The sequence below is a fragment of the Peromyscus leucopus genome, chromosome 4 (genome assembly GCF_004664715.2).
Source record: "Peromyscus leucopus breed LL Stock chromosome 4, UCI_PerLeu_2.1, whole genome shotgun sequence".
Taxonomy (NCBI): Eukaryota; Metazoa; Chordata; class Mammalia; order Rodentia; family Cricetidae; genus Peromyscus; species Peromyscus leucopus.
Genome location: NC_051066.1, coordinates 45,896,405 through 45,912,829, shown reverse-complemented (window position 1 = coordinate 45,912,829; position 16,425 = coordinate 45,896,405). Strand labels below are relative to the sequence as shown.

The 16,425-nt window shown below is 43.8% G+C and overlaps 1 protein-coding gene across 1 annotated transcript in view; it reads right to left on the bottom strand.

Moving 5' to 3' along the window:
• Nostrin (nitric oxide synthase trafficking) overlaps nucleotides 1-16,425 on the bottom strand; it is a 56,165-nt gene that overhangs the window by 21,798 nt on the left and 17,942 nt on the right. The window contains 7 exon segments of the mRNA XM_028882010.2: nucleotides 486-611; nucleotides 4,821-4,919; nucleotides 6,976-7,038; nucleotides 8,699-8,780; nucleotides 9,535-9,590; nucleotides 10,849-10,855; nucleotides 12,460-12,543. Of these exon segments, the coding sequence (XP_028737843.1) occupies nucleotides 486-611; nucleotides 4,821-4,919; nucleotides 6,976-7,038; nucleotides 8,699-8,780; nucleotides 9,535-9,590; nucleotides 10,849-10,855; nucleotides 12,460-12,543 (517 nt within the window).

Genomic DNA, 16,425 nt, shown 5'->3' with positions numbered 1-16,425 from the left:
CAGTACTCTTAACCACAGAGTCATTTCTCCAGCCCCCAGAATTTGTTCTTTGTGTGTTTGTGTTACTAACAACCACTTTTAAGGTTTTGAGTTATTTATTGTTATATATTGCTTGTCCAACAAAAACGTCCAGTGCAGAAAACTTCATCCATGATCACTATTTAAGTCAGCTAACACTCCTTTCTGAATCTCCAGTACCTAAGTCTTAATTTATATTACTGGGATAGAACTTTTTGATGTTAGCATAGTCCCCACTGAGAATTAGGGGCAGAAACTCTGGCTAATGATGCACATGAACTTTCACTGGGGACCATGTTCAAGGAGAAATGGAGACAATGAGAGGGAATGTGGTCTGTCTGGCTCCATACTACAAGTGAGTAGCATAGCTAAGAAAGACATCAGGTCTTGTGACTGTAGATCCAACCTTCACTTCTGAGGTTACACAAAGCCCACCGGAAGAAGAAGACCATAAACATCTAACTTACCTTATAGCAGTTTTCCAGGGTGTTTTCCCACTTCAGTCTAGTAGAATAGCCGGCCATGTTTTTTTGGTAATAATTTTCATCTTCTTTTTCCAATTTTTCAGTTGATTTTTTCAGTTTGTTGAGGAGCTAAAGTAAAATAAAATATCAGTGTCACACAGTCATCCACACATTTACAAGAGGGCTCTTATCATTTCATGAATCGTACATGGCTCAATGTTTCTCACTTTACAGATCTTTATAAGTAATAGCTACTGCAGAAGACAAAACCTAGATTTTTTTAAAAAAAACTATTAATGGGCATTGAATGTCCTCTCAATATACTTCCAGTTTTGTGCTTGAAGAAATCGATTCTCAAACATGAAGTGACTTGTCAACACCCTTCACATCAAGAAGGCCAAATGACTGAATCCGACAATTTACAATGAAGGTCTGGGATCTCCAACAGCAATCTACTGGCACAATCTGTAGGTTTCTCCACTCCTTCCCAGGACAAGTAGAGACTTGTTAACTCATGAATTTTAAACCTGTTTCTACAGTAGGGTGCCAAACTGTCATTGTAAAGCTAGAGGTACAGTTTTGGAATGAGACATCATGGATCAAGCGTCTCATTTCTGCAGCATGAGAAGTTACTTCACTCTCCTAAGGTACAGGATTGTTTTACCTCTCTGATGGGCATGACTGCTCCCACATCACTGAGCTCTTGGGAGGATTCAATAAGGTAATATATGTGAGCTACATATCACACCATGTACCCGACACCTACTACAACACTAAACCTAAGATTCACGCCCATGTTAGCTTCAAGTTAAAGACAGGCAGACACATGGTTTCCTTTCATTTTGCTCTCCAAGGATCTGTCCCTCATAAACAGTACCATCCATGACATTGCTATTCTGATTGCTAAGTCTCTGGGAAATCAAAACTCCCTGGACCACAGTAACTTAAATGGCTAATGAAAGTGTCCAGACAAGCAATTCCATTTCTGAGAAATGAGGATTTGGATTGCACAAGTGATTCTCAGCTTTAATATTCTTAGGTATGAACTGGTATTTGTAAAGTGGCAACTTCTAGGGCCCCCAGTAGAGATATTCAGTCGTTAGCTAGTTCTGTAATGAGTTTGTAGTAGGTCCTCAGATGACTCTTATGCATTTGGTCCTTCAGCTACACTTGAAGGACATGGAGAACCCTCCTGATGTTAGCAGTTTCAAGGACAGAGATAGAGGCTTTTTTTTTTTTTTGGTTATTTTATGAATGACCCTCTTTATGTTTAAGGACATTTTGACTAATGTTACAATAATAGGGAACATTCATTCAAGATGCTGAATATTAATACTATTCACTTTATTATTCCAGTCAATACACTGCTGTTCTGTGATGTATGACCTATACAAGGCACATTCAGTTTTGTATTTCAGGTGTAATGAGCCACAGTATCCGTAGAAACATGAGCTTGTGAATTTTAACCTGATAACGATCCAGTGCCCTGATACGGGAAAGAAATGATGAGCCCAGAGGACATAGGAAGAACAGCCCGAGATAATGGTGGAGCAGGAGACAAGGTGAAGTCAGGGAAGGTCTTACCGGGTCACAGAACAGAGTGAAACCCGTATTCTGAAGGCACTAGAAAGCCTTCGAAGACTTTTCAGAAGAGAATGAATGTACATGACAGTAGTTTCAGGAAAGTCACCCTGAATGTGAGTGACGGCAAGAGCCAACACTACAGGCAAAGCCAGCCCACTTGCTAAGTACATCATTCAAGCAAATGACAGTCATGGCCAGGGTGAATGGTGACAGGGAGACAGGTATATGCCAACAAGTTCAAGAAGCCATTGGCTTAAGGGTTAGAATTGGAAGGCTATGGCAGCTAATGATATCCAGAGACCTGGAAAACATAGGGGAAAAGACTTATCTTAGGTAGAAAGAGATGATTTTTAGAGGTGCCAGGAGACAGTTTAGGAACAGGTATGGCTAGATATATAAATTCAGGCATTGTCAGTGTGGAAAGGAGAGTTGAAGCCTTGGGAGTATAAACATTGAGAACCTATTATTTATTGAGTGCTTGATATTGAGAATCTTTTGTTGGACACTGGAGACACAACAGGGAATTAAATAGAGAGACTCTGGGGAGAAATCCTCAGGTACAGCAATACATAAGGGCCAGGTGGAAAAAATGACATCCATAAAGGAGCCAAAGGTAAAATGTCCAGAGAAGTAAAGGGACCAAGAATGGGACACTGATAAAGTTAAAAGAAGAGATTGTCTCCAGAAGGGGAGATAAATGATGTACAATGCTCCTGAGAAGTTTGTGGGGTAGCTTGAAGAATGACTGGGGAAGTGGAGACAGCACAGATAACCCTTCAAATAGATCTTAGTCCAGTAGAGAGAATGATACAGTTGAATGGATAGGACCATGAAGAGTTGCCTCTGACTCTTCCTGCTTTCCCAAGGTAGGAGGTGCATTGGAATAAGTGGATGAGTGCCCCCAAATTTGTATGTTGAATTCTAACTTCTCTACATCATTGCATTAGAGATGTGAGTCTTCAGGAAGGGTCTCAAGAGTGGAGCATTCATGAATAAGATCAACAACCTTGTGAAATGAACCCAGAGCTCTCTCTTTGCCTTATGAGGCTGTGAAGAGATGCCTGAAGTCTTGGCCGTCATCAGAATCTGGGCCATGCTGGCTCCTGAGCTCCAGGATTCTAGAACTCTGACCACTCTGACTGTATAGAAGTTCAGTAAGATGTATGCACTGGGCAAGTGTTTGGGTGGCTTCCTTAAACTGTGTGACATTTTTATTTGTGGGTTAGTTAAAAGTCATTTTATTTAGGTTTTTGTTTTAAAGGCTATGAGGAATACATTCTGCTGTTCAACCTTCCCAGGCTATTGTAACGTCTTATAGCATCTTAAACAGACCAAGATGGACTTGGGAATTCAGAAGAACCATTGTGGGGCAGGAGGGGCCTGTCTAAGACAGGATGAGGGACGTCATCAGAAGAGGGTCTGAGGGGCCGGGTGACATAGTCTCAGGACACGGGATGAACTGAACTCTCCCTTGCAGATAAAGGTGAGTAGTGAGGTAAGAAACGTGGCAGTCGTCTGCGAGTGGGTGGGAAGGATGGACGTGGGAAGAGGACGGGGATCTAGGCTACCTTCCGGTGAGACCTGGGATTGTTGAGCAGGGAAACAGGAAGAAGTGCCGAGCGGTGCAGAGGGCACTCTGATGGTAAGGCACTTCCGTGTGCGTGAGAAATGGAAGCCAGGTCTGGGGTTCAGTTCTAGGACTTAAAACAAAAACCAAAAGAAACCAACAGAAAACAAACGCTAGTTTAACCAGTGACTGCGGGAGGGATCTGTGATGTCATCAGAGGCAAAGGCCATGGTTACAGACCCACTGTAGGAAGGTGGGTGGGGGTCACTGCCGACTTCCACCTCCCAGGGAAGCTGCTAATGAAGGAAGAGGAAATGCCCCCTCAGCTGCTCCAGCTTTTCTGTGGTTGCTATTGCTCCACACCAAGGAATAACAGCTTCCAATGAGGGCTGGGAAGGCTTGCACATGTCGTGGTCCTGAGAATCTCCACATATTATGAATTAGCTTCCTCCATGGCTGCTCATTATTCAACACTTGTTCTGATCATTTTGAGCTGTGAGGACTGAGACTGATATGTGAAGAAATAAGAACCTTCCAGTTCTTGCTAACAATGAATCTAAGTTACTCACCTAACTGTTTCTTCAGATGAAATGATAGAACCACTTGCAATGGCAATTTTCTTTTCCCTTCTAAGGATCTTTGGGACTGTAATGGTGCTGGCTGCTTTCCTTGGGGAGACTTCATGTTAGAGAAAGTGTGGGATGGTTTAGTTTCCTTTTTTTTTCCCCCTGGAGTTGAGGATCGAACCCACAGCCTTGCGCTTGCTAAGCAAGTGCTCTACCACTGAGCTAAGTTCCCAACCCGGTTTAGTTTCCAATACGGAACACATACTACCACAAGAGTTGGGCTAGATAATCTTATGCGACCACAGGCAAATTTGAAGCCCCTTTTCTTTTTTTTTTTTTTTTTTTTTTTTTTCAAGACAGGGTTTCTCTGTGTAGCTTTGTGCCTTTCCTGGGACTCACTTGTAGCCAGGCTGGCTCGAACTCACAGAGATCCGCCTAGCTCTGCCTCCCGAGTGCTGGGATTAAAGGCGTGCGCCACCAATGCCCGGCTGAAGCCCCTTTTCATGCTTGGTCAACCTACAGACCCCCATGGAGGGAGGGGCCAGCCAGCTCTCTGTATTCTGGCGGAGGGCAGGAAGCCACATCTCTAAGCAGTATGCACCAACTACCATGACGGCTCACCTTCTGCTTCTCCTTCTGGGTCACGGATTGCTTGGAGCTTTCTACAAGGTGGAAAAGTGCTTCATGCTTCTTGGTACTCATCATTAATTTTTTCTTAGCCTAGAGACAGAAACATACAAGCGAGAGAAGGGAAAAGAAAAAAAAAAGAAGCAGAAACTGCTCTTTAGAGAAAAGCTCTTCCATTTTGGAATGAGGTCTGTTGGTGAATAATTGTGAGTTTTTTACTTCTTTGTCCCCATCCTTCACCTCAAAATACGCCCCAGATACTACAGCAGCAAATGCTCTCATAGGAACCACTGTGTATTTTGTCATGATCGTGGGGATCATATGTAAGAGAGTTAGACATTTGCTAACTCGCCTTGAACTCACACTCCTCTGGGACCTTGGCCTCCTGAGCGCTGGAACTGCAGGCTTTACCACCACGTCCAGACTAAGAGTTCAGACTATAAAATGAAACCATGTTGGGCAAAAGTCCAGGACTCCCTGTCCTCGGGAATCAGCGGCGAAGCCTACTGCCTTCCTTGAAACTTGTGAAGCTGCTTCCACAGGGGAGCTCAAGGAACAAGCTGCTCACAGCCCCTTCAGCATCCCAGTCACACGCCTGATGATAAATGAGTGTGAGTCAAGAGTACTCGGTCCTTCAGAATTTGCAAATTTGTCTCTGAAGCAGACGTGTGCTTCACAGCTGACATGTGGAGCCCCTTCTTGCATTGAAATGAGGGAGGAAATGATTACAGCTCAAGAATTCCATGTGATCTATAATGACTTTGTCATTCTTCATAAAACAACAAAATCGTATTATTTGGAAAAACGGCTTATCAGAAACTGGGGAATAATAGGAGGTGTTTTTTTTTTTCTTTGAAGCAAACAGCTATAGAACATTGTCTCTAGCTTTTGATCCATTGTATTGACTTTCCTGTGAGAACTCAGTGTTGACAGATAATTGTTTTTTCAAAACAAACCTCTTCTAAAAAACTGAGAAAATCAAGAGCAAAATTAACAGTAAGTGTTTGGATGCTTTTTTAGACTCTGAGATATGTTCTCAATGTGACTCTCATGAGTCTCTTTTTATCAGTACATCTACCACAAAGGTAGGAATTTGTCTGCCTAGAACAGTTCTCATCTTGGTTTCTGGAGTCTTTGATTTCAGCGGAAGCTTCAGAAACAAGCCTGAAACCAGCTGCTTCCAAGGGCGTCTCTGGTTATTTGGTATAGGTGGCTACTTACTTGCAAAGGTTCTGTTGGGCTATTAACCTTTGGGAAATGAAAAGAAAGAGTTCAACTCTCAGAATGCACCTCTTCTTCAAGGACATGATTGGGGTTTCTTAGCAGATTCCTCAGCCTCTCATCCTTCTTACTCAAGCAACTCCTCCTACACAGGATTATTCTAGAATAATCTTCTGTACAGATGGACCTCATCTGCTGTTTCTGCAGCTTAAAAACCAATAATGGAATTCTCTAGCTTCTCACATCAAATCAAATTTTATCTAGAAGGATTCATGTGCTGTTTCCTGCATTTGTTATTGAGCCAACTAACTTTTGAAGTAACTGAAAACCAGGGGCAGGCCTTAGTGTAGTGTGCACAGAGGTAGACCATGTACACTTGTAGAATCAACACACATGTTCCCTTTGACATCACCACACTCCTTACAATGCCCTCTCCATAGCAAGGGTAAAGATCACTAACACTCTATACCAATGAAAAACCAAAATGGTGTTTGTTACTTCCCCTAAATTTCAAACTTCACAGAGAGACATCCAATATAGTATGATGGAAAAGAGCAGTGACTCTGGAGTCCAAGAACTTCTAAGACTTCTTGGTTTAACCATTAACCAGATTTAAAATCTTGGAAATAACCTTGACATTCCAAAGTCACGTATCACCTTGGCTGGTTAGACGATTGAATATACAAACACACAGCTCTTGGCACATAAGAAATGCCACATAAATATTAATCAGAAACAGTAACCATATTTTGAGTCATCTTCTGCTTTGGATTAGCTGAATGATGTGTCAATATGATAACTCAGGTGAGTTATTTTCTCTTCAGTTGGTGTGTAGAAAAGCATTAGGACACACCAATATGTGTGCACAACAGCAAAAAGTCCCATCCTGAAAACTGAGTTTATGTAAATGCTGTTTGTGTATACTTGCCTTGATTTGCTGATTCCAGTTGTTAATAACAAGATTTGCAGTCTTTTCAACTTCATTATCAAGCTATCAAAAAGAAAAAAAAACAGAAAGAAAAATTGTTGCTTTCTGGCTTAGTCACTGTTATTAATTAAATATCTATGAACACCAAAACTCATAGGTTAAACCCTATTTCTGCAGCGTCATAGCATTTGGAGGTGGGACTCTGGGAAGTGGATGGACCATGAGAGTGGAGCCCTAGTATATGGAGCTGAGCCTGTGGTGGTCTGAATGAGAATGACTCCCAGAGGCTCCTAGATTTGAATGTCTGTCTAGTCCCTGGTTGGTGGAATGTTTGAGTAGGATTAGGAGGTGTGGCCTACAAGCCCAAGCTGGGCCAGTCTCTCTTCTCTCTCTCTCTCTCTCTCTCTCTCTCTCTCTCTCTCTCTTTCCCTTCCTCCCCCCAAACAGGAGATAATAGAGACAAATGATTGGAGGATCAATACATCAACTACTAAATCTGTTGTAATAAATTGTCATAACACTGATTAATTTATAGTATTAAATGTAATTATCACATTACTATATGGTATGTAAAATATTTTATAATTAATAAAATATAGGTTTGCTTTGAGTTTTACTAAAGTTGCTGGCAAAAGCAGACGATTATATTTCTTTCAAGTAATTTTTGTAACTTTCTATCTACTACCTTATCTCTAGATAGGCCATCCATTCTGGTGGAACACATGCATGTGTGTGTGTGTGTGTGTGTGTATGTGTGTGTGTGTGTGTGTGTGTGTGTGTGTGTATACACACAAACACCAACTCTACTTCCTGATTCCACTTAATGCATTTATATTTCATTTATTCCCGTTCCTCTTCCATCTGAGTTTTCCCAATTCCCTTAGTTCTTGTGACTTACAACCAATATGAATAAACCCCTCTAGTGACTATTTTTTCCTTTTGGGTGGACTGCCTGCTAAGACTCAGGCACTTCCACCCTGCATTGACCCCAAACCCACGCATCCATCGGAGCACTGGAGCATTCGTTAACAGGCTCTGCATGCTGCCTGGAAGCGTTGTCTAAAGCGGCTACCCACTGTGGTAGACTGAGGAGGGAAGACACACAGTGAAACTGTCCTGGAAGGAAAGGTGCATGCCCAGAGCAGAAGACATTCTAATGAAGACCAGCTGCTCTGGAGAGGCGTGCCTGATGCGGCCCTTTAGTCTTAAGGATATTCAATTGTTAAAGCTATTACCTAGAAGTAATCTCACATTGGTAAGTAGAAAAGCATCTTTTGAAACAAATTGTGCTTATGGGACTGGGGTGTACTCAGTGATAGAGTTAACAAAGTTGAAAAGACCATTTAAAAAGTACCAAAAGTTTGAAAATAACCTCTAATTTTATCATCTCAGAGTAATTCTTATTAACATTTTGGGAAGGATCTTCCAGCTGAGATTCTATTATTTGATTTCTTTCAGCTTGCTTTTTCATTTAATACCATATGTGAAAGTTGCTGGCCTTGAACATACAGCTTCACCTGCCTCTTCCTCATGAGTTTGTTTCGTTTGTTTGTTTGGAACGTTTTATTATGCTGGGGTTTGAACCTAGGGCCTTGAGCATGCTAAGCAAGTGGTTTTTGGGTTTTTTTGTTGTTGTTGTTGTTTGTTTTGTTTTGTTTTTTTGCCACTGAGTTATACCCAGCCCTGGACATCTTGCTTTGAAGAGATGAAGAAGCTGACTCACTGATTTTCTCTTCTTCTCTTGCATACTCAGAACTTGGTTCGTTGGCTTTATTGCTTCCAACTCAATTGCTTTGCCAAGTTTTCTGGAAATAGAACATAAGGATGCACAACATTGTCTTGGGTTTCCATCTACTGACTGAATACATTTTTGGGGAGATGAGTATTGTGGTGTAGCTTATCTGTTTAGTGCAGGTTTGAAGTGGAATATTGGTACCCATCCACTCTAAATGTGTGACACCTCCCTTAGAGTAGGGGCAAAGGCGTGGGTGAGGGGAATTGCTGTGGGATGTTCTGTATGTCCTGTGGGAGCCCGTTCTTGGGCTCCTTGTGGCTTTACCCAGCAGGTCCTCATAGAGGATGATTAGGACCACAAGCCTGAGTTCAGGTGTCTGAGATGGTCTGCACTTGGCTGTGCTGGGAATGGTCTGTTTGTCAAGTAGCTCTGATTGGTCAATAAATAAAACCTGATTGGCTGTGGCTAGGCAGGAAGTATAGGTGGGACTAACAGAGAGGAGAAAAGAAAGAACAGGAAGGCAGAAGGAGTCACTGCCAGCCGCCCACCAGGACAAGCAATATGTGAAAATGCAGGTAAGCCACAAGCTACGTGGCAAGGTATAGATTTGTGGAAATGGATTAATTTAAGCTATAAGAACAGTTAGCAAGAAGCCTGCCACGGCCATACAGTTTGTAAGCAATATAAGTCTCTGTGTTTACTTGGTTGGGTCTGAGCGGCTGTGGGACTGGCGGGTGACAAAGATTTGTCCTGACTGTGGGCAAGGCAGGAAAACTCTAGCTACAGGGAATGGGTACCGGGACAGTGTTACTGGAAGCACTCACTGATGTAGGTCTGCTGCGGATTTCATGCTCTCTGAGGCCCAGGCCCAGGCCAGGCACTGCTGAGACAGCTAGAGACAAAAATGGGGAGCGGATGTCATTGCCTAGTGAGCACTGAGAAATCAAGCATTACAACCCACGAATTGCCTCCACCCTCATAGTCATCCCCTTGCTGGTGTTTCAATTTCTCCACGAGATTAAACTCAGCCAGTATATTTATTTGCACCACAGACATTATACACACGGCTTTCCCCCAATCCTTTTTTTTTCCATTTAGATTTTCATCTTTTATTTTATGTCTGCAGAAAATTAGGGAAACAAAGTGGCCAAGGAAAGGAGCAAGTGAGGGGGAGGAACTTAGAAGACCCTCACAGAAAATTTTTGCAGGTCCCTCATTTTACAGAAAATAAACCAAGCCTTGGAGGATATAAGGGACACAGGATTTGAGCCCAAGTTCCTGGCACATTGTGCGTGCCGCTCTTGAGGTTGGAGTCCAAATCCTGCACCATTCTGACTTTCAAGACAGCCTCAGATCTTTCCTGGTCCTGTGTCCAATGAACACAAAGAGGGTCAGTGCCATGTTCCTGGAGACATAGCGGGAGGCCTGATGTTATCTTCTCCCATAGCCGGACTCAGCTCTTAGGAGTCTGTTAGGTGTCCTTGGAAGTCAGAACAAATTGTCTTAGTTAACTTCAGGGACAGAGCCCCTGGCACTTTTGATGGAGAGGAAGGGAGGAAGCTGCATCCCGGCCAGAATTGAAATGGAGCAGAGGTGGTCCTCCAGCGGCCGAGTTTGCATCCTGCACTGGGACGATGGGAAAACCAGACCAAAGGCCAGGATTTCTACAATCTAAACCAGCACCAGAGAGTGCCTACTGTGTGTTTCCAATGACAGGAAACCACAGGAAAGATAAAACTAATCTACCTTCACATGAAGGGGGTCGGTGGTTGTTTGGCTCTGGTGAGGGCAGGGATGCAAACAGGAAGTAGCAACTTGGGATGTGTTGAAAATGTCTGACTTTGGTGGATGGTTAGTTACATAGTGTACACATCTGTTAAAATGGACCAAACCCTACACTTAAAATAAGTGCTGCTAGGTGAGGTGACTCATCCCTGTTATCCCAGCAACTGGGAAGTGGAGGCTGGAGGATCAGGCCATCTGAGGTTATGTAAGGAGCCTGCGATCAGCTTCAGCTACACAAGACACTGACTCCAACAACAAGTAAGTGCTGATTATTTCGTGTGAATCAAACCAAATATAATTGTGCTTATTAAGGATATGAGGAACATTTCACCAGAGAGAACCTCCCAGGTGACTGCACAGCTTCTGGACAGCCTGGTGGGAAATCCATCATGTGGGCCTCAGAAAGACCACAACCCAGTTCTGAGAGCAGGTGTCCCTGGCTCTGGTTTCCTTTGTGACCCTAGAAGACTCACTCGGCTTTTCTGAGTCTCACTTAACTGGAATTATAAAATAACACATTGGGATGTGCAAGCATCTCACACAGATTTTGATACTGAGAAACTCAACTAACTTTTATCACTACATACCACACCAGTGCTGGCTCACTGGCCATTCTGAACGTGTCTGCTATTTTGATGCTGTGGTTGCAATGGTGGGATTTAGGTGGTGACTGAATTACTAGAATCAAAATCAAAATGGCCATTCATAGAGTTTTCCTCCTCATTAGATGGTCTGCTAAGCACACTTGCATTATTTCATTTAATTCAGTAACTGCAGGGAATGGGTTTTGTTTCTGTTTTTATGTTAGTATATTTATTATCATTATTTATGTTTCTTTCAGACAGGGTGTCACAGTGTAGCTACACTGGTCTGAAATTCCCTATGTAGCCTAAGCTGACCTCAAATTCATGGCAATCCTCCTGCCTCAGCCGATTTACCTCATTACTACTGCATTCAGCTTCATTTCTGTCATAAAGGGGCATTTAGATAAAAGAGGAATTGTCCCAGGCCACTCACCTGGTGAGTGGTAGAAGTAGAGTTTAAACTGGGCAGTCTAGGCAGAAGTTGGTCTAAACCCAACCACACCACTGTGCTGACCCCTACCAATCAATGATATCCATCAAGATATTACCCTAAAGAGAAATGGAGCAAGAACCAGAGCCGTTTCAAAGCAATTTGCCATCATCACAACGGTGCCCAAGCAGGAGTGAGAAGTGTGGTTCTAGAAGCTTCCTTTCCCTCTCTCTTCATCACCATGGCAAGCCTCAGTAAGAACACGGCATGTTCAGAGTCACATCTGCATGCATTAGTACAGAAGTGCCTTAGCAAGTTATCAATAATGGACCATTTTATTGCTGCAAAATCCTGAGTGTGTGCCTCACATGCTTAAGCCCTTCACACAGTTTACTTCATTTATCATTCAGGCTGCACGTCACGATACAACCCACATACATACTCAAATACCCAGATGAGCGTGTCTGCACCCTGTACAGGAAGAAATGGAGACGCAGGGAGACTGAGACCCTTGTCAAAAATCACGGAGTTGAGATAATACAGAATTCACACTTCCTGCCTCTAAGACCTCTGGCTTAACACTATTTTCTAGATGAAAGAGCATTACCAAGCCAACTGTGGGCTCTGGAGTCACAAAGCTCCAGGAGGAGTCTAGCTGGGCAGTCCGTTAACTGCATCATTGGGGAGGTCTATTTCAATTGTTCAGACTCAAGTCCTCATCTGTGAGAGGGATAAACATAAGAACTTTCAAGGGTTGTTATGAGGATTAAATAGGAACATCCACTAAGCATTTGAGGCAGTGTCTGGCCCAGAATAAATCCCCAAGATCTGGAAGCCATGCTTGTGGGGATTGTACCTGCCATGTGTGTGTGGGAAAGCTGTGAGCAAGAGTTTTTCACTTTTAGTTTTTTAAAACAGGGTTTTTGCCTTAGCTTTGTCACGGTACTTACTTTTTCTTTGTGTTCTGTAGTGCTTTGCTCAACTTCACTGCCAGTTTCTGAAGTCCTTTGGCATAGTTAATCTCCAGGTTTGCCCTGTGAACAAAGGACTTGTTAAGGGGGATGTACTGGTCAGAATTACAAGACCACACATAGACAAAGACACACATGGGCTGGGCAGTGGGGGAGGGAGGTAGAGATGGATGATAGGTAGATAGATAGATAGATAGATAGAGGTGATAGACAGATGATATAGATAGAGATGATAGATAGATAGATAGATAGATAGATAGATGATATATATATAGATAGATAGATATATACATACACTCTCACACACATATATACTCAGCCACAGACAAAGACACAGAGACACAGAGATACAGACAGACACACTGCCACACAAAAGGTCAGGATGAAAATGCAACATCTTTATGAGGAGGAGATATCGATAGGCAGGATTCTCCTGTCTTTCGGCAAACTCTTAAGAATACCAGAGGCTCCCCAAAGTATTCTCCTTAACTGTCTTTCCGCCAGTGTTAAGGGTTGGATGGTGCCTCCCACAAAGCGGTTTGTAGTGCTACACTACAGTGTATTAGTTCTCTCTTCACCGTGTGACCTGACCAATGCAGTGTCAGCGGAGACGGCTTTATTTTAGCCCACAGTTGGAGTATACAGTCCACTGTGGTAGGGACAGCCTGCGGCTGGTCACACAGTGTCCACAGTCACAAAGCAGATAGAGCGGATGCTGGTGCTCAGCTCATGTGCTCCCATTTACTCAGTCCAGAACCCTAGCCCATGAGATCGTGCAACACACCTTGATCTTCTCACCTCGGTTAAACCCCTCTGAAAATGCCTTCATGGACATGCCCAAAGGTACATCTTTTATGTGACTTTAGGTCTTGCCAAGTTGACAATCTCAAGTTCAGAGATGAGGCCCAAACACAGTTTGATGTGTCCTTATGAATGGGGGAGCACTGGACACAGAGACAGGCGTGTGCATGGGAAAAGACGCCACGAACATGAAAGCAGGAGTCAGAGGAAGACCTGTAAGTCAATGTATTGTCAGCAAATCACCGGAAGCTCGGAGGGGACATGAGACAGCATCCCCAAGTCAGTCCACGGCAGGAACCAACAGTCTTAATCTCATCAGACCTCTGGTCTCCAGAACCATCAGTCTTGTCCTTCCAGTCACACAGGTTGTGCCACTTAGTTAGGAGAAGCCCAGAGGGCTGACGCAGCCAGTGAGGAGCATAGTTGTTGCTAATCCCATCAGCTCAAACTCTAAATAGGAGTTGGAAATAAAGTGATAAGTATGATTGAACTAACCATGTGGTAGCTTCAGGGGGATCCTGCTGCCTTGACCCCCCAAGTAGCTGACTGTAGGCAGATGCCCAGCCCAAGTGGCATTATTGTGGTGCTCATCCATTACTTTCTATGCAGAACAAGATAGCAGGAAATCGTTGGTTGTTGGAGAAATCAAATTACTCTTTTTTTAAAATTATTTATCACTTCCTAGTTGTAGGTCCATCTGTAGCTACAATGAAGTTATGTTCCTATTCACTTCATACACATACCGTCTCTCTCTTCTTCCCCCATCCTGGTTTTCTTTTTAAAAGATGACTTCTATCCACTTAAGTTTTTTTAAAAAAAATTAATTTTATTATTTGTTTGTATTTGAGTGTGAACACACCACAGTATACACTCAGAGGTCAGAGGACCCCTCAAAGGAGTCAGTTCTCTCCTTCCACTGTGTAGAGCCTGGGAATCAAACTCAGGTCATCAAGCCTGGTAGTGAGTGCCTTTAACCACTGAGCCTTCCCTATAGAGCACTAAATCTAATGAATGCATAGTTCTTGACTCACAGTACTGGGCACAAAACAATTAGTAAATATTAGTTATTTGATGATGCTGGATCAAAAGGATCTTTAGATATCCAAAGAGAGATAACCCAGGGGGAAGAGCGCAGTCCTCTATGCCGTTGTCTTCCCATAGGGGTGTCTAGGCCAAGAGGGGGATGCTGACAAGAACAGCCTCTCCCTCACAGTTCAATTTCACTTCCAGAATGTTCTCACAGGCTCTACAAAGAGGCTCAGAGACTGAGTGAAGGAGAGACAGCTAGCACAAGGAAATACTGCTTTCCTTAATATTGGTACCTTCATTAGATTCATAGGGAAAGAAGGTAGGTGTCGGGAGGAGGCTCTTGGCTTGCTTTCAGATGATTGGCAGTTTCTGAGTCTGGCCATCTCTGCTCCTGAACACCCACCCATATGCATTCTCTCTCTTCATTCCCCACCCCCTCTCCAAGATCTTAGGTTGACCTTGAACTTGACAGGGAGCTCAGGTTGACTTTGAACTCCTAATTCTCCTGCCTCTACCTCCTGAGTGCTACGATTAAGGGCATGTACCACATTGCCTAACTTTCACAGGCTTTCTCTCAAGAATGTAGAGACCCACCCAAGGAGATTCACTTGCCAAGCCAGACTTTTCTTGCATTGGTATCAATGTCAGGGCAGATTTGTGAGTTTCCAGATTAAAATTCCTGTCACCCTAGCCGGGCGGTGGTGGCGCACGCCTTTAATCCCAGCACTTGGGAGGCAGAGCCAGGCAGATCTCTGTGAGTTCGAGGCCAGTCTGGGCTACCAAGTGAGTTCCAGGAAAGGCGCAAAGCTACACAGAGAAACCCTGTCTCGAAAAAAAAAAAAAAAAAAAAAAAAAAAAAATTCCTGTCACCCACACATGAAGATTATGTATCCCAACAATGCCCTCTGTCCCACAAAGGGTGCCCACTTTGTCACTCTGCAGATACTTGGCCTGTGCTCTGTTTGTCCACAAAATAGCAACACCCAGCCTTTATTGGGCCCTTACACTATGCATGATACTATGGTAAGCATTTTAGCTCTTTCTTTTTAAAAGGTTTTTATTCTCGTTACTTAGCACAGGGAGGGGGCACCACAGCACAGGTTTGGAGGTCAGAGGACCCCTTGATGGAGCTGGTTGTTATTTCGCCATGTGGGTCTGAGACTCAAAGTCGGCTTGTTAGACCTGGCAGCAAGCCCTTGCCGCTGACTCATCTCTCTGGCTCATTTTTGTTTGTGTCGAACCTACAGTGACTTATATGGGGTAGACATGGTTTATCTGTCCATTTCTGGGAGAGAACACCAGGCCCCGAGTTGAGTTGGTCGCTCTACTGAGGGCACATGAGAAGGAGGTGATGCAGTTAGCTTTCAAACCTGGCCGATCTAGCCAGAGAACCTGCTGCTTAACCACGCTGCTCCCTTACTCAAGATGCGGAGAATGGCTGTAGATACCGCAAGGCGGGGAGGGGAATCAGACAAAAGTGCATTTGAAAACTTACAGCGCTGCTCACTTCAATGTTAATCACAGTGTTGTGACACACTGCAGCTCCCACGGTGTGGCCTCTAGACATGCCCCTTCCAGCTGTCCCAGCGCAGATGTAAAGACCCTCTGGACCCCCCAGGGCCTTTCTTGAGGCACCCATGTGTTGTAAATCAGTTGGTGAGTGGGGAATGGAGATGATGGGGATCTGGCTACGAGGCAATGGAGGGGGACTCTGGTCTCAAATGCCATCGGCTTAGCTAGTTGAGGTTAGGCTGAATGGGATCCAGTGTCTCTGACCAGCAAAATTGTGTTCTTTATCTCTACATGCAACTTATTGATGACCCCAGAGGACTTTAGGATCGGCCAAACAGAGCAGGCTGCAGCCGTCCACTTTTGCCTTCTAATTTCTGGTGCCCACCTGTGTCACCCCAACAGAGGAGTGTTCAGCAGAAGGAACTGAAATGACATGAGGAGGGGAAGGAGGAGGTAGTGTGGGACATCGTCCTTCAGGCCCTCAGTGGCTTTTACCTTAGCAGATGCCCATGACTAAATTCCAAGGCAATGACCAATTTCCTGTCCAATGACTCAATTCATCACTCTTATAGGAAGTCATGTTCTGAGAGACAAACACAGTGA